The sequence below is a fragment of the Sphaeramia orbicularis genome, chromosome 14 (genome assembly GCF_902148855.1).
Source record: "Sphaeramia orbicularis chromosome 14, fSphaOr1.1, whole genome shotgun sequence".
Taxonomy (NCBI): domain Eukaryota; kingdom Metazoa; phylum Chordata; class Actinopteri; order Kurtiformes; family Apogonidae; genus Sphaeramia; species Sphaeramia orbicularis.
Window position 1 is genome coordinate 43,390,149 of NC_043970.1, and position 19,196 is coordinate 43,409,344.

Below are 19,196 nucleotides of genomic sequence, written 5' to 3' on the forward strand. Positions count from 1 at the left end.
TTTTATTGCTGACAAATCTTGCATATAGTGCTGCGTGTTACACATCTCTGTTCTGGAAACACTGGTATGACTGCCTCTTGAAAGTATAGAGGTTTTTTGTGTTTTTTTTAAATTGCGTTTATTTATCTGTTTGCTTTTTAATGAGGACCATGAGTCTGTAATGAAGCCTATCTATAAGCATCTTTGAGAACCTACAAAAGCACTATATTAAACCAATGTTTTTTTTGGGGGGGTTAAACTGTAATCCAGTCCAAATGTGTTGAGGGTAAACAGTTCCTGTGTCCTCCATACTCATCCTTCAACAGTGGAGCTGGTTTTATTATAAGTATTGTTTAAATTAGTTGCAATATCTACATGGGGTAGAACAAGAGGAACATGATTGGAACAAGTCAAATAATAATAAAAAAATATCACACTTCCATAGCTCTTTTTTGGACACTCAAAGACGCTTGAATCTGAACAAGATTAAGTCTGACTTGTAACAGTCTCAGTACAAAACCTGAACCCACACGCAAGACCCAGAGACAGACGTAAGAGTTTACAGTGTATATTAAACACGAGGTTAACTGACAAGTCTCTGATAGTGATAATAAACAGAATCTTGAGGACACAGAGTTCTGGATTCTTCACGGGGCTCGTGAAGTGGACTGGAGACGGACCACCACAGTCCGGACCGGAAAAACACGTCGGGAATCCGACTAGGGGAGAGCAGAGGGAAGTCAGTAAAAAATCCAGGTCATACAAAGGCAGGCAGACAGAAAGGCAACAGGACATAGGGAACAGGCAAGCTCACGTACCAGTAAAACAGGCGAGTAGGTCGAACACATGTTGAATCGTTGGAGGCAGAAGCACAGACAAAGGTAAGGCAAAAAGGCAGGAGTCAAAAAGGCAATCCGGGTCAAAACACAGGCAGGCAGGCAGGCAGGCAGGCAGGCAGGCAGGCAGGCAGGCAGGCAGGCAGGCAGGCAGGCAGGCAGGCAGGCAGGCAGGCAGGCAGGCAGGCAGGCAGGCAGGCAGGCAGGCAGGCAGACAGGATCCAAAAACCGCTGGTAAGTATCTCACAAGGAAAATACGAACTGGCAACGGACAAGGGGAAACACAGGGCTTAAATACACAAGAGGGAGGGGAGACAATGAGACACAGGTGGAACGAATCAGGGCGGGGACAGGTAATCACACAGGTGGAAATGATTAGGGACAGGAAGCAAAGACACCAGACATGATAAACAAGGAGAACTTAACAAAATAAGACAGGAAGTGACAGACAAAACACACAACAGACAAGACCAGACTAACGTCTGGGGACAGATGTGACATGACTAAGTAAATAAATCTAAAAACTGATATTTCAGATAAATATTCCACATTCAGTTTATTTCCATCAGATATTCCTTTTTTTGCAGTGTACATCCAGGTGGAGTCACTGCCACATAGATCTGTCAAATGTCATCTGTTGTAACCTGTGCCACATGTATGCGACTCCATCTGTTGGTGTTTCATGTGAAGGTTCTAGAACCAGAGTCAGATGAAGTTCTGCTGAATGGAGTCAGACACATGTTCCAACTGTGGATAGACTGAACTAACATGTCTGTATGTTCTGTTTGTTTCAGACGAGCTACACAGATAAAGGAGAGAAGGTAAAACAGGAAGGATTCAATATCACCCCCCCACCCCCCTGTCAGTTACTCTCCACCTGTTTGTGTTTGTACATCAGTCCTGATCATACTGTGCCTTTATTTTTCCTCTTTAGCATGAAAGAGGAAGGTTTGTCAAGTTTCATCATTTGACCTTCTGGGTGGGAAACGCCAAACAGGTCAGTGTCCAGACTCTGAACCCAAATATATACGGGAACTATACAACATTTATGAATTTAACCCATAAAGACCCAAACATCCAGAACGATCTACTGATCTAAACTGTTTAATACCCATTGATCCACTAATCCGATCAATACATGTCGATAATTGGTGTAAAATACTTGTAAAATGAGGGAAAAAATGAGCAAAATACTTGAAAAATAAGGGAAAAATTAACCAAAAGGCTTTAAAATATGGCATAAAAGTGAACAAATCCTTCTGAAGTGAAGAGAAATGAGCAAAATACTTGAAAAATTAGCAGAGATCATCATTTCATACCATCCAGAACCTTGTATTTAGTCTGTTAACGCTAAAAACACCAGAACCATCTACTGATCTAAACTGTTTAATACCTGTTGATCCACTAATCCCATCAATGTCAATAATTGGTGTAAAATACAGTGTAAAATACTTGTAAAATGAGAACAAAATGAGCAAAATGCTTGAAAAATGAGGAAAAAATTAACTAAAGAGCTTAGAAATGTGGCATAAAAGTGTACAAATCCTTCTAAAGTGAAGAGAAAATAAGCAAAATACTTAAAAAAAAATTAGCAGAGTTCATCATTTCATACCACCCAGAACCCTGTATTTATTCTGTTAACCTTCAAAAACCAAAACCATCTACTGATCTAAACTGTTCAGAGGCTCCATAGTTACCATGAAAACACCATCATCTTCTCCAACATTGATTCCCCAGTCAAACCGATGGAGTTGGATCAATGACAGTGGATGGACACACTGGGATTATGTTCAGTTAATGACAGATTATTTTCAAAAAGTCAGTTTTTCTTCAGTTTTCTCTGTTTTTGATAAAATAACGTTTGAATTTACTCTGAGCTTTAATGAACATCTACATAAAATATAGGAAATGAAATAGAGGAAAATTGTTTAGTTTAGTTTTGATTAATTTAATTTAATATAGTTTAGTTTAATTTCGTTTACTTTAGTTTAGTTTAATTTAGTTTAATTTGGTTTACTTTAATTTAGTTTAGTTTAATTTAGTTTAGTCTAATTTAGTTCAGTTTAATTTAGTTTGGTTTACTTTAATTTAGTTTAGTTTAATTTAGTTTAATTTAGTTTAGTTCAGTTTAATTTAGTTTAGTTTAATTTAGTTCAGTTTACTTTAGTTAAATTTAGTTTAGCTTCATTTAGTTTAATTTAGTTTAGTTTAGTTTAGTTTAATTTAGTTAAATTTAGTTTAGTTTAGTTTAGTTTAGTTTAGTTTAGTTTAGTTACCCCGCCCCCTGAAGGGGAGGCAAGGGTTATTGTTTTTGGTTCAGTTTGTTTGTTTGTTTGTTTACAGTGTAGCAGTAAAACTATTGGTTGAATTCAGACCTAATTGGATTAATAAATTACCACTGACCCAGAAAAGATGTGATTACATTTTGGGTAAAGTAGATCGAAGTTCAAATTTCTTTTGAATTTTTAAATCTTTTTTTTTCTCCCATTTACTTAGAAACATCAATTTTGTTTCAGCTGACCTCAAACTTGTCACATATATAGAAGCAATAGATATGACATCAGCACACACAGACATGATGACATCAGCTGGATCCATGACAAAATAAGATACAATACATGTGAGGGGCGGGGTTTGTTGTGTCTGGAACCACTTGTTTAGTTTAGTTTAGTTTAGTTTAGTTTAGTTTGATTTAATTTAATTTAATTTAATTTAATTTAATTTAATTTAATTTAATTTAATTTAATTTAATTTAATTTAATTTAATTTAATTTAATTTAGTTTAGTGTAGTTTAGTTTATTTTAATTTAGTTTAATTTAGTTGAGTTGAGTTGAGTTTAGGCTTACACCAAATATTTCCCTGTATTGATAGAATTTGAGGATCAACAGGGATTAAACAGTTTAGATCAGCAGAGGTTTGGGTCTTTGAGTTGACTTAATGTCGTTAAATCAGTCTTTAATTAGTACATTTCACTAAGAGATGATGTGAAATGTGGTTTTGCAGGCGGCTTCGTTCTACTGTGATAAAATGGGCTTCGAGCCTTTGGCCTATAAGGGTCTGGAGACCGGCAGCAGGGAGGTGGTGGCCCATGTGATCAAACAGGACAAGGTTTGGGACGTTAGGTCATCACTAAAATCATATGAGCTGGATTTGAGTCTGTGTTCCAACTACAACGGCCTCTTCTCTCCTGTTGTAGATCATATTTGAGTTTCAATCTGCGCTGAATCCAGGATATGAAGGTCAGTTTGTCATCACACTGTAAAAAATTAATACTTGACTTAGATAAATGGACTTGAATGTGGAAAATTTATCCTTAAAGATAATTTTTTAGATTTATTTATTGAGACTTAATCTTGTTCAGATTATTTGTTATCCCACTGAGATATTACAACTAATTTAAACAATATTTATAATAAAACCAGCTCCATAGTTGGAGGATGAGTATGGAGGACAGAGGGACTGTTTATGGAGGACACCGGAACTGTTTACGGAGGACATAGGAACTGTTTACGGAGGACATAGGAACTGTTTACAGAGGACACAGGGACTGTTTACAGAGGACACAGGGACTGTTTACAGAGGACACAGGGACTGTTTACGGAGGACATAGGAACTGTTTACGGAGGACATAGGAACTGTTTACAGAGGACACAGGGACTGTTTACAGAGGACACAGGGACTGTTTACAGAGGACACAGGGACTGTTTACGGAGGACATAGGAACTGTTTACAGAGGACACAGGGACTGTTTACGGAGGACACAGGAACTGTTTATGGAGGACACAGGAACTGTTTATGGAGGACATAGGAACTGTTTACGGAGGACACAGAGGCTCCTGTAGTCCAACAGCATACTTAAAGACATTAATTGACATTTGTTTGACCTTTCAAGGTCAGTCAAGGTCAAAGGTCATGGCACCAAATCAAAGCCCATATGTGACTTCCTATCTATTATCAATAGTAATTATATCAATATCTTCAACTGTTTTCAACTTATAATACTTTGAAATGTGTCCCATTATAAACCAATGGGGATTTATAAAATGAAAAAATTCTTTAAAAATTTTTAAAAATGTACATACATTTTCCAATTCTTTGAACAAACTTAGTAGACCTTAACCCAAAGATGTTCCACAACAAAAATCAAGCCATTCTGACGGTTTCAGAGAAGAAGATTCTGGAATAATTGTTTACAAACAGATGTACAGCTGATCCCAGTCATCTATCAGACCCTTAAACTAAAAACAGTCTTACTATGAAGACATGAAACAAGTTTATTCTGATTAAAATAAGTATGTTATTATTCTATAATCTTAGACAATATTTTCTTATTTTAATAAACTTTATAAGTGTAATTTTCTTTCTGCACTTGCAGATAATTGGACTGAAATAAGACATTTGAACCCAATAATGAGTTGAATTTTCTTAGTTTTGTGCAGTATTTTTTACAGTGCAGGAAATGAGAACTCTGAGGATGAAGTGCAGTTGTAAAATGTGTGTTTGTTCAGAAATGGGAGAACATCTGATGAAACATGGAGATGGAGTCAAAGACATTGCCTTCCAGGTGGAGGACTGTGACTTCATCATTAAGGTAAAAACAAAAAGGACACCTGATATTTGGAAAACATAGAACATTTCAGGTAGGTTGTTTTGGTTTGGTTTTTTTTACACATAAAACAGCTTTTTAATTTCCCTAGAATGGAACTATGACTTTAATATTTCTCCATTTTCAACCGATTAACAATAAAAATGTTCTTAACATAACTTTTTGAAAATGACCAAAGACTTTTCTACAAAATGTGTGTTGGAGAATGATGATGATGATGGTGTGTGTGTGTGTGTGTGTGTGTGTGTGTGTGTGTGTGTGTGTGTAACTGACCTCAGACAGCAGCAGAGCGTGGGGCAGTGGTGCTGAAGGAGCCCTGGGTGGAGCAGGACAGTCATGGAAGAGTCAAGTATGCCATGGTTCAGACGGTACGACACCACCGGTGTACGTTACACTAAACAACACACACACAACAACACACACTTAACATGGATGTGTGTGTGTGTGTGTGTGTGTGTGTGTGTGTGTGTGTGTGTGTGTGTATGTGTGTGTGTGTCCACAGTACGGAGACACCACTCACACACTGGTGGAATATCTGGGACCCTATAAAGGTCTGTTCCTGCCTGGATACAAGGAACCCCTGTTCAGAGACCCCCTGTTGAAGACACTGTGAGTGTACAAATACACACAAATACACACAAACACAGACCCCCTGCTGAAGACACTGAGTGTCCACATACACACAAATAAACACAAATACACACAAATACCACACCTCAACCACAAGATTAGATTAGACTGGATTAGATTAGATTAGATTAAATTAATTAGGTATGAGAATAATTAGAAGATAAATAAGAAATTAAGAAAATAATAATGACAAAATTAACTAAAGAACAGTAGTAAAATAACAGACAAATACTAGTAGTAATAAATAATAATAGTCATACAAATACTTTTTCATATCTTTATACAAAGAATCAGTAATAAATGTGTTTTTAGGAGCCATGAGAATAAAAATGAACATGACAAAAATGTTCTGATTCATCCACTGTTGGAATAATTCAGTTTCCTCTTTTTATTCCTATTTAATCTCCTTTGATCAGGTTAATAATCACAAACGGAGTCCAGTCATACTTTGAATATTATTATATTTCAATACATTGAACCAATCATTTCATAAGACGAAAACTATTTTATTCTAACTTTATGGACAACAGAGTATGAAGTAAAATATGACAATAAAGTCTGAATATTTGAAGGAAAAAGAGACATCACTACAAGGATGAAGTAGTGATGTTCTAATGGGTATGAAATGTATGAACTGAAATAAAGAGGAAATAATATGGAATAAAACAAAAAAAAGTAAAAAGTGAGACATGTTTCATCTAATATTGAATTTAAAACAGCAGCTGCTGCATTTGAGTTGGCTGGTAATTCTGACAACTAGGAATAATAATAGTGTTGTATTCTTAGAAAGTGTTCCTCATACTTTTTCAAATATAATAATGATCCAAAATAAAGTGAAATTATAAGAGAAAAAAATATATTAAAAAGTGAAAAATCTTTATGAACAAATCTGATCCCTGTGCATGAGTGCCTTCAAATATTCCAGAGTAAATAGTTTTACTGTCCTCTGAAAAGCACATACAAACCCAGACTCATGCTTTAAATAAACTCACTCCTTTGTCTTTCATTTCCATCAGACCGAACATGAACATTTGTCTGTAAGTGACAGACGTTAATGACTCAAACAGACGTTACTGAATCAAAAAGCTGATCGATGTGTTGTTTCTCTGACCTGTGACCTGGACTCTGCCGTGTTCTCGGTGTTCTTTGCAGACCGGCCACGGGTCTGAACTTCATCGATCACATTGTGGGAAACCAGCCAGATGATCGGATGGTGCCAATATCAGACTGGTAAGAGTCGTGTTGGAGCTCACGTACGCAGACGACGACGCCGGCCCAGGCCAAAGGACGAGTAAACACAGTGTCTGACGGCCACCGAGGCCCTGCCCACCCTGGACCAACACACATAGAACTGAAATGAATAGAACTGAATAGAATAAAACAGAACTGAATAGAACAAAATAGAATAGAGCTGAATAGGACTGAATAGAATAGAGCTGAATAGAATAGAACTGAATAGAACTGAACTGAACTAAACCTGTAGGAGAAGGTCACATGACGCCCCACATCTGTCAGGGTTGGACAAAAACTACTGCACAGACTTTCACGTAATGTAGAAGGAGCGGACATGGGCTGAACATGAAATGTTTAAGTCTAGTCTAGTTTAGTCTTATCTAGTTTAGTGTAGTCTAGTCTAATCTAGTCTAGTTTAGTCTAGTCTAGTTTAGTGTAATCTAGTCTAGTCTAGTCTAATCTAATCTAGTCTAGTTTAGTTTAATCTAATCTAGTCTAGTCTAATCTAGTCTAGTCTAGTCTACTCTGGTCTAATCTAGTCTAGTCAAGTCTAGTCTAGTCTAGTCCAGTCTAGTCTAGTCTAATCTAATCTAGTCTAGTTTAGTTTAATCTAATCTAGTCTAATCTAGTCTAGTCTAGTCTACTCTGGTCTAATCTAGTCTAGTCAAGTCTAGTCCAGTCTAGTCTAGTCTAGTCTAGTCTAGTCTAGTCTAGTCTAGTCTATCCTTCAATTTAGTCCTTTTAGGTTGGTTCTACATGTGAAACTCAGCTGGTGGATTCAGGTTTTACTTCTATTGTTTGTTTTGGGGCTGATGTGGGTCTCACAGATCCTGGTCTTTAATGTAAATATATAGAGAAATATTTTCATAATTTTATCATATTTTTTTCCACTAAAAGAGAAAAGTTTATAGTTTTCATCATTTCCAGGTTGTTTTTCTGTTATTGTGTTAGAGATGATACTGAGCTGAATGTGGAACCTGTACTAAACTGAGTCTGATACTTATGGACAAGGACAGAAGGACTGGACGTCCCTCAGATTCACCACCGTCATCACCTCCTGTTTGTGTTGGTTCTGACTCCAGGTACCAGAAGTGTTTGTTGTTCCATCGGTTCTGGTCAATAGACGACAAACAGATCCACACCCAGTACAGTGCCCTGAGGTCCATTGTGGTGACGAACTACGAAGAGACCATCAAGATGCCCATCAACGAACCGGCCTCAGGGAAGAAGAAGTCCCAGATCCAGGTCTGAGCATCCACAGTGGAACCACAGCGTCCATGGTCCTGGTCCTGGTTACACTCTAGGTCCAGGATCCATGGTCCAGGGTCAAGGTCTAGGTCCATGGTCCATGGTTCTGGTAGAGGTCCATGTCCAGGTCCATGGTCCACGTCCTGGTTCAGGTCCAGGTCCAGGTCAAGGTTCAGGTCACAGTCTTGGTCCCAGTCCAGGTACAGGGTCCGTGGTCCAGGGTCGAGGTCTAGGTCCATGGTCCATGGTTCTGGTCTAGGTCCATGATCCAGGTCCATGGTTCATGTCCTGGTTCAGGTCCAGGTCCATGTCCAGGTCCAGGTCCATGGTCCAGGTCCAGGTCCAGGTCCAGGTCCAGGTCCAGGTCCAGGTCCAGGTCCAGGTCCAGGTCCAGTCTTTTCTCATGTTCTGGTCTTCTCCGTAGGAATACGTGGACTACAACGGTGGTGCCGGCGTGCAGCACATCGCCCTCAACACGTCCAACATCATTCAAAGTGTGAGTTTCCTTTTGTGGATGTGGGCTCGGTGTGTTCAGACGGGACGAGTGAGGACAGGCCTGGGGTTGAGTCTTCTGTCTGTTTCTGTGTTTGACAGATCGTGAATCTTCGTGCCCGGGGGATGGAGTTCCTTTCAGCACCCGACACGTACTACGACACCCTGCGGGAGAAACTGAAAACCGCCAAGATCAAGGTGAAGGAGGACCTGAACCGGCTACAGGTGAGAAGAAACAGGGAATACAGATGATCCTATCAACTGGGTTTGTGCTTTTTTTTAACCAACATTCTTTTCATTGTTTTCACAACATCACCAAAGAAAACACTACTGCATATCGTTCACTTCAGAGTCATATTTTTGGCCTAATGGTGATACATGTGTAACCACATTACTTCTGTCACTTGGAGTTGTGTATTGGCCTCAGAGTTCATTCAGTGGAGAATCAGGTCCCTACAACCCTGTAATGGCCCCTCTAGTACCCCAAGGCTCCATCTTGGGCCCAGTCCTTTTATTTTATAAATCATTACCCTCATGGCCTAATTATCTAATTCATATTTTTGGCTAAATTGTGATATTTGCATAGAATGAATCAGCTGTGTTAGGAGACTGAAGTTACACAGGTATGACAATTTGGACAAAAATATGACATTCCATAATGCTAATGATTTATAAAATAAAAATAAATGGGCCCAAAATGGAGCCTTGGGGCACTCCCTCGAGAGGCTGGAGATAACAATACTATGTGGCTAACGATGCATTGAACAAACAAATCAAAACAAGCCGCCCGCCCCAGTTTGTTTCATTCCTTGGTTGGGACTCATGTTAATAAATTATCCTTTATTTTAATCCATTCTGTGGGAAAAGCCTGTTCCGTTGGACTGAACAGTGCAGAGGTACTGTTTACGTGTCCTCAGGCACTTCCATGGGTCATGTCTGTTCTTGTTTCGTTCTCAGTGAAGGGGTCCCAGATCTGAGAGAAATTAAGTTTTTGATGTTTTCTTGAGTCAGTCTTTTTCTCTAATGGCAGAGTTGGACATACACTTAAATCTACAAATATTTGTATTCTATTCTTTTTAACCCTCCGATATCCAACCCGTACAGGTCCCTCTAAACACCAAAAGTGCGTAATCTGCACAGTGCTGTAGAAAAGGCTAAATGTTTTTCATACAATTTTTTTTTTTTTAATTTCACATTTTTTTTGTATTTCATCAACTTGAGCCATAAACAAAAATAGGAAATACTCAATAAGTTTTTTAAATTCATAAAAAAATTCCTACTTTTGACCTACTTTTCCCAAAATGTAATCAAATCTATTCTGGGTCACTGGCAATCTATAAACCCACCATGGTATGAATTTAACCAATAGTTTTGCTTCTAAAGTGTTAACAAATGAACAAATAAACAAACTGAACCAAAAGCGATAGCCCTTGCATCCCCTTCGGGGCGTGGGGTAAGTAAACTAAACTAAACTAAACTAAACTAAACCTGGGGGGGGGGACAAACAGCTGTGGTACTGGTGCTGCGTTTCAGTCCACCTGTAATCTGTATTTTTCCAACATTCCACCAGTGAAAATGCACTGGAACACTAGTCAAACCCATGACTTCCCGCTCGTGAACTTGTACTAGATCCACGTTCTGCCAGTTCTGAGTTCTGACGTCACGTAGCAATGGCGCCCCCCCATGGATGCAGTGTTTATGCAGATTGTTTGTTAAAACAAGGTGTTGCTCTGACATTTACCTGCAAATGTTCTGTATAATCAGCAGCTGCTCTAGCGTTAGCTAGTGCTCAGTCCATTGAGTGCAAGAAAAAACTAATATCAAATACTTATCCACATATACAAATAATGTAACATAAAAGGTAGAACTGCTTCTCTTGCCTTATGCGCTGTTTTGCCTCCTGTTTCCCTCAAATAAGCAAAGAGCAAACACCTCTGGGACAGAAATGACTAGAAATGAGCATACGCTCCGTACGGTCCACCATGCTGGTTTGTTTACATCTAGCTCCCACAATTCCTTGCCCTCAGGCAGTTTGGCGTGACTTGTTTGGAATGCTACAAAGTCGTGAGTCGCGGTTTGAAGTTGTGACTTACGGATTCTAAAACCTGCCTGGAACGCAGCCTAAGGCCGCTGGGAAACTGTTCACGTCTGTTTTTGTTTTTAATGTTTTATGTTTTCTTGAAGGAACTGAAGATCTTGGTGGATTTCGACGATAAGGGCTACCTCCTCCAGATCTTCACCAAACCGGTCCAGGACCGGCCCACCCTGTTCCTGGAGGTCATTCAACGCCACAACCACTCGGTGAGAACCTGCGGCGTTCGGGGAAACCTTGGGGGGACGGGGTTTTGATGATTCCAGCTCTGAGCCTGAACACCTGTTCTCCTCCCACCCAGTGTGAACAGTAGAACAGCAGCGCTTGTAAAAGCTCAGTAAATCTATCACAGATCCACATTCAAAGGCTTGGTGCTTTACTGCGGGGGGTGGATGATTGGGTTGCACCCCGTGGCACCCATCCTGCCTGTCAGAACAGGCTCGGCGTGTCGCTCTCCAGCGTTTCACCACGTCTACAGATGTGGATACAATGCATGAAAGTCAGAAACTAAATCCGAACCACACCAAAGAATCTCCCAGAGTAACCACCAACACTTGATCTTTTGATTATCTATGAAAATATTTACATGATTAATTTGCGAGCACCCTGCTGTCAAAGCCAAGTGGGTGTCTGAACCCGAAACCCTCCGAGAATATTTATCTGCAGTTTGGGATCCAACATCAAAGCGTTGGACACGGGGAGCGAAGACCCCAGAGCCATAACAAATGCCACCATAGACGCCGCCGGGGGTAATTAGCCACCTGTGTGTTTGTGTTCTGTCCAGGGCTTCGGTGCAGGAAACTTCAAGTCACTCTTTGAGGCCATTGAGAAGGACCAGGACGCCCGAGGGAACCTGACCGCCCTGACCCCTGAGGGCCAAACCAAGACCTTCTACTGATGCCCCACTGCCACCACCACCACCACCACTACCACTTTGCACATGCTCAGTTACACACCATCGACCAATGCCTTTCATGAAGAACAGAGCCATAGAGAGACAGAGTTGCGACACACTTTGATGTGACCACTATGGTGATCACATGGTCTATGTAAGCCTCAATAGTTCCAACCAAATGTCATGTTGTCCTGTTTTTCTATTGGACAGACAGCAGTGAGTGGGTTAATACAGGAAAATACACAAATAAAACACACACTAGTCTGTTTACAAATGTTGTGTTTCTACTGTATGTGTGTTAGTGTCAGTTGTGTTTTTCAGTCGTGGGGTTGAAACCACTGACAGGAGTGACTTTAGTTCTGTCAACGGTTTTAAGTTTAGTCATAGTTTTAACAAACACAGGAAAAATCAAACTACTGACAGACATCACATGAAACCATTAGGAGATGATAATAAATGACAAATAGAATCAAATCAGTGTCAAAGTGGACCCATATTTGGACCACAGTAAATGACACTAATGATCACATGACCTCAGCTGACAAACTGAACCCAACACCAGCAGGTTCAACAAAATAACTCCAATCCAACCCACAGAACCACATTTAACTAACGGTACCTTCCCTTAGAACCTCCATCATTCTAGTTCTAGTGGTTCCATGTGAACAGCTGGACCAGTCCAACTATAGAACTATAGGACTACAGCTGAAAATCCAACGGAACAGTTGGATCAGATAGAAATGGATCTAAACACTAACACAGACCAAAGAAAAGTGAATTTAAAACAGAAATGTCACTGATACAGGAAATGCACTGGATCAGTGGAAAGATGACCATATCTGATCAACTTAGAGCTGGAGTTGGTAGATCAGCACAAATACAAATGAATATGTTCAGACAGCACCATACTCAATGTTGGGAGGTATTGGCCCCGCCTCCAGAACCAGGAAGTAGGTCCATATTTCATCTGTCATTTGTTACAATGGGAGTCTATGGAAGTGTCGTAACTCTGTTTTCTCTACCGCTCTGATGAAGAAGACTCCAGTCAGATCTGTTTCAGCAAATTAAAGTCATTTTCACACAGTTTGGATTCTGCTTTTGGGGGAAAACTAGCACAAACTTAACAGTGTCCGTCTGTTATCAACAGGTTTCACACTCATAAGGTGATATTTAACCAGATGTAAGTTCTGGACAAATGATCTTTTACATTTTCAAGCCATAAATGTGTTCAATGCAAAAAAACATATATGAACATATATAAACCAGATAGAAACATATATAAACCAGACACAAACGTCTATAAATCAGATAAACATATATAAACCAGACAGAGACATATATCAACCAGATAGAAACATATATAAATCAGATAAACATAAATAAACCAGATAAATATATATAGAGCTGCAACTGATTAATCGACTCAAAGTGATCCAAAAAAATAATTCAACCACAATTCTCCTGAATCAAAGCTTTGTTTCCTTCATTTCTCTGCTGTTAAACACTGAGTCCACTGTTGTTTCACACGGATGCTTATTGTGACGCACAAAGAAGCTTCAATTCAGGAAAACTGCAATAGAATATTTCCCTTCAATCAATTTGAGTCGATTAATTGAATCGTGAATTTTTGCATTCGCTTCAAGCACCTAATTGATTAATTGGTTGCAGCTCTAAACATACAGGGTGGGGAAGCAAAATTTACAATATTTTGAGGCAGGGATTGAAAGACAGTGTATGACCAATTAGTTTGTTGAAAGTCATGAGAATTTATTTGCCACAAGAAAATTTACATGATAGAAAATGTTTTTATTCTATGTGTCCTCCTTCTTTCTCAATAACTGCCTTCACACGCTTCCTGAAACTTGCGCAAGTGTTCCTCAAATATTCGGGTGACAACTTCTCCCATTCTTCTTTAATAGTATCTTCCAGACTTTCTCGTAATAGTTTTGCTCATAGTCATTCTCTTCTTTACATTATACCATTGGTACATGACGTCAGAACTCAGAACTGGGAGAACATGGATCTGGTAGGAGTTCACAGGTGGGAAGTCCCAGGTTTGACTGATATTTCAGTGCATTTTCACCAGTAGAAGGTTGGAAAAACACGAGTTACGCGTTGCCTGGAACGCAGCATAATTGGGGGTGGAGGGTTGTTGAAAGGATTGGACTGGGTCAGAGGTCAGTTTATTATCTACCACATGTAGAACCCATGTTTTCCCACAGGTCAACAGGTAGTAAAAATAATTATAATAATAACAACAAGTGGTGCCGGACGCAACAAACCCCATCCCTCACACATATTTTGCCCATTATGAGTAAATTAGAAGATTTTTAAAAAATTCGTAAAAATTTTTTTTACTTTGACCTACTTTTCCTAAAATGTTATCACATCTATTCTGGGTCAGTGGTAATCAAAAAAAACAAATGTGGTATGAATTCAACCAATACTTTTGCTGCTAAAGTGTAAACAAACAAACAAACAAACCAAAAACAACACCCCTTTCCCCCCTTCAGGGGTGGGGTCATAATAATAATGTAATATAGACCCACCCACATTCATCACATGGAGAATCTGCAGAAAATCAAGCGACAAACTGTACAAGATACAAACATCTTATTTCAAAATAATTTATTTGCATATAATTGGAATGAAGACAGGTTGATACGTCTGCGATGGCACCGATCAGTTTCCACATAGAAACAGTCTATACAGATAGTACTTTCAGACCTGGACAAAATGGATAAATATATTAGTAAATAAATATATTAGTGACATGTCACTATATTGAAATGTTCTATTATATATAAAATACAACACTATTTCATTTTTCTGTTTCTGTTGTTCTCTTTTTGTACAAAGTATCCAAAATATACTGACTTATCCCTTACGGTTCTGGAGGGACTTGAAAAAGGCAGTTTCAGCTCATTATTGTCGCAAAACACGAACAAACAAACACAAAAACAACACAAAGACAACAGTGTGGAACAGGAAATGCTGTAAAAGCTCTTTATGTGGTGGTTTTGGGCTTGTTTTTCATTAATACTCTGGGTTTTTCTTTAACCTCTGCTGAAGCCAAAGTGCTGCTGTTAGTTCAGTCATTTCCATCTCAGTCTCGGAGACGGTTCAGGCACAAAAAAGAAGAGACGAGGGAACCCTGATATTTGATCTGAAGGACCGAGGGGACAAGTTCACGGTAAGGTCAGAATACAAGGGGCTGCAGCCGAACACCAATGACTGCAGCGTCGTCCACTAACCAGGGGTTTGACCTTAAACGTGTTGAGTCTGGTTGATGTTTGTGGGACTGAAGGTGACGGGGAAGGGTTTGACCTTTGGCCTCTTTGGTTCAACTGTAAGAGCAAAGACGGTTTTCCAGACGTTCCTGATTTTGGGTTCTTGCACTGATTCAAATCTGACAGAATAAGGCACATGATGGTAGGAGCTGGTCCTCCTGTGGGTTGAACCCTCTGGTATCCTGGTGAGCACATTAATATTAGAATAATAGGAATATTTGAAGGATGAAGAACTGCAGATCATCCATTTCTGCACAACTTCTCTCTCTTCGGGGTTAATACATAAGGTTGTGATCATGAAAGTTTTTTATTTCCACTAGGTTCGACCCCAAGTAGAATAAAAGCTTTATACAACAGTAGTACACAGCGAATATTAACGTTTAACCTTCTGGTGTCAGTGAGCAGATTAGACACACTTTGCACTTCTTCTTATTAAAGGTCAGATTATTTTTCACAATTTGTTTTAGGTCAGAATTCAAAAGTTGTTCATTTTTCCATGATTTTTAAATTCTGATCCATCCACTAAAATCATCACATTGTAAACTGTTAAAGTCCTACACTAGTCTCTTTTCCATGGTCCATCTTAGCTAAACTGTCCCCATATTTATATAAATGTGTTCCAAACACATGTGTGTAATGTTGGTTTTTCCATTCAATCCCAAATGTGCTGATTACCAAAGTTTCTTTCTTCTGGTAGATGTCTGTAGAAGTCATTCCATAAACAGGAACAGAAATCTGCGTTGTTTTGAATCTAGAATGCTGGTTCCCCCTCTATCTCCTACTAAATTCTAAACTGATGTGGTTTCCTGGTGTGTCCACACATACACACACACGTTTGGGTTCAACTCTTCTTCTTCTCTTGTTCTAACATCGATCAACATCTGTTTGTTTTGGTCATGTGACTCTAGTTGGACTCAAAGGTCTTTCCATTACAGTTTTGGGTCATATACCAATTCAACTACGAAAAAACACCTCGAACAACAACAACTATTCAGAGAAAAAAAAGAGTTTTGGTGAAACTGTCGTTTTTTAAAATTAGACAAATTTTTATGAACAAGTTAAATTCACACAGTTTGAGGATCAATGGAAAAAAGACTAATGACACCCCTCTACCCAGTGAGTACAAAATACACACTGACACATTTAACATTTGACCTAGAACCAAAAATAATAATAATATGAACCAATGCTGGTGTTAATCACTGACATATGACAGGAGGAAGAAATCAAAAAACAAAAAATCGAAAAATAGAATATTGGGAAAAAAAGTTTTTTTTGCATCATAAATATTTTGTTTTCATTACAAACATGAGATTTAAAGAGTTAAAAACATGACAGTTATTGAGTATGTGGTATTTTTGTTTATGGCTCAAGCTGATGAAATACAAAAGAAAATGTAAAAAAGTTAAAAACAAACTGTATGAAACCCATTCTGATATTACGAGGACACTGTGCATATTATGGGCTGTAGGTGATTAAAGGTTGGATACCAGAGGGTTAATAAGTGCTAATGGCATCGACTAATTAGACTTAAAAATTATCTTTAAGGCACAGTCTACTCAGACAGAACTATTTAACCTGGGACATAAAGAAACCTGATGATGAACCAAACTAAGGCTCTGTTCACAGCAGGTCTGAATGTACAATTTGGATTTTTGGGTCAAATCAGATTTTTTTGTGTGTCAGTTCATATTCCACATTAAATGCGACTTCTATCAGTTCTGAGTCTGAACAGAATGTGACCCTGAAGTGACCCACATGCACTAACGAGGTCCTGATGGAATACGAGACCACGCAGACACACTGTGTTTACAGAACGAAATATGGAGGACGAAGAACTGGGACATTTGTTGCATTTCAGTGACATAAAGGTCAGATAAGTGCGACCTGGACGTTCAGACTGAAGTCACATTGGAAAATATCAGATCTGGATCAGATTTAGGACCACATATAAAAGTGGTCTGGGTCGGATTTAGGACCACATATAAAAGTGGTCTGGGTCGGATTTAGGACCACATATGAAAGTGGTCTGGGTCGGATTTAGGACCACATATGAAAGTGGTCTGGGTCAGATTTAGGACCACATATGAAAGTGGTCTGGGTCAGATTTAGGACCACATATGAAAGTGGTCTGGGTCAGATTAGAGCTGTTCAGACTGTAACAGATCAGATCCAGGTCACATATGGACACATTTACCTTCAGTGTGAACAGAGCCTTAGAGTCGTGTTCAATGGCACTTTTCAGACGGAGGTGGATGAACAAAGCAGAGGGAGGAGCTCCGACTCCAGCTCCGATAGATTATTGGACATATTTTTGACTGTATTCTCCGTCTGTGAATACTGTCTGTTCCGGGGGCAGAGCTCTAAGTGCTGCAGGGCCTGTGTTTGAGGGAACATTTTCAGTACCAGGTCTGTAACTACATGAACTGGTTCAGTTTTCCAGTGTTTTGTTGCGCCTGCATCGCCGTTGCTGATCAGGCTGTAGTTTGAACAGATTCAAACTGTGGGGAAGGCACTGAGCTTCAACTTCATCTGGGTTCATTCAGACCCAGACAGGCTGTACTCCAGTTTTTGCATTTTTCGATCCATAGCTGCTTCTCTTTTCTGTGGCTACACTGTACATTAATGTTTGTAGAGCAGGGGTGTCAAACATAAGGCCCGCAGGCCAAAACAGGCCCACCGAATGGTCCGATCCGGACAAAAAGTGCAAAAATTACACTGAAAATATTAACATTGGAGGGGGTTCAGGGGACACATAGAACTCAGTATGATATCAGGTAAAATAACATTTAACCCTAATAACATAATAAACTATAAATAATGTGTTTGGTTTAATGTGAAAAAATGTAAATTACATGATGAAAATATTTACATTTACAAAGATCCTTCCACAATAAAATGTGAACAACCTGAACAAGTATGAGAAATAGGGGTGTAAGAAAATACCGGTTGTGCAATATATCGTGATATTTCATTTCACAATACTATATCAATATTAAAAACTACTGTATTGATATTTTAAGGTATTTATTCAAATGCAGATATTGTGGAGATTCATTTTTGTTTTTTTGTTTTTATTTTTTGTTTATATTTTATTTATTATTATTTAAAACTCTTATGAAATAATGTTAGTTCCTTTGTTGGTTTTGCACAAAAATAATGTTCTGATGTTAGTTCTGAACTAATAGAATATGAACATTTGAACAGGATCTTAAACTGTAATGTCTGTAAAACAGAATTTAAGTTTTAACACAGGAACATTTTGTGATACAGCATTAGATCCTGTTGTGATCAAATAAAAATGTGTTTAGTATTTGTGCATATTTCTGGTGTAATTCAATTCACCAAAGAAATAATCATTTTAAAAAAAGAAACAAAAAATTGCCTTTTTAACAGTATCATGATATATTGTGATATATATCGTATCGTGATCCTAGTATTGTGATTTGTATCGTATCACCAGATTCGTGCCAATACACAGCCCTAATGTGAAACAGGAAATGTCTTCAAATAAATCAGTGTAATTGTTCCAATATTCTGCCTGTTATTAAATGTTTTGAGTATTTGTAGATTCACTGGGATCTGTACGTTGCCTGAGGGTCTGATGGACGATTGGGATCAGTTATCATTTGTCGTCCGTAAAACAATTTTCCAGAATCTTCTTCTCTGAAACCGTTGCCCAGAATGAGGTGATATTTGTTGTGGAATATCGCTGAGGTAAGTTCAACTAAGTTTGTTCAAAGAATTGAGAAATATTGATTTTTTTTTTTCATTCTTTTAAAATCTCCATTGGTTTATAATGGGACACATTTCAAAGTGCTATAAGTTGAAAACAGTTGCAGATATTGATGTAATTACTACTGGTAATAGACAGGAAGTCAAATATGGGCTTTC

At 38.6% G+C, this 19,196-nt stretch overlaps 1 protein-coding gene across 1 annotated transcript; it reads left to right on the forward strand.

Annotated features, from left to right (window-relative positions):
* Nucleotides 1-3,819: 3,819 nt before the first annotated feature.
* Nucleotides 3,820-12,015, forward strand: hpda (4-hydroxyphenylpyruvate dioxygenase a). The gene is made up of 11 exons (XM_030153208.1): nucleotides 3,820-3,924; nucleotides 4,013-4,055; nucleotides 5,325-5,407; nucleotides 5,701-5,790; nucleotides 5,925-6,031; nucleotides 7,205-7,282; nucleotides 8,368-8,530; nucleotides 8,958-9,029; nucleotides 9,128-9,250; nucleotides 11,210-11,326; nucleotides 11,902-12,015. The coding sequence occupies exons 1-11, from the start codon at nucleotides 3,844-3,846 to the stop codon at nucleotides 12,013-12,015; spliced, it is 1,071 nt and encodes a 356-aa protein (XP_030009068.1). The 5' UTR covers nucleotides 3,820-3,843.
* Nucleotides 12,016-19,196: the final 7,181 nt, after the last annotated feature.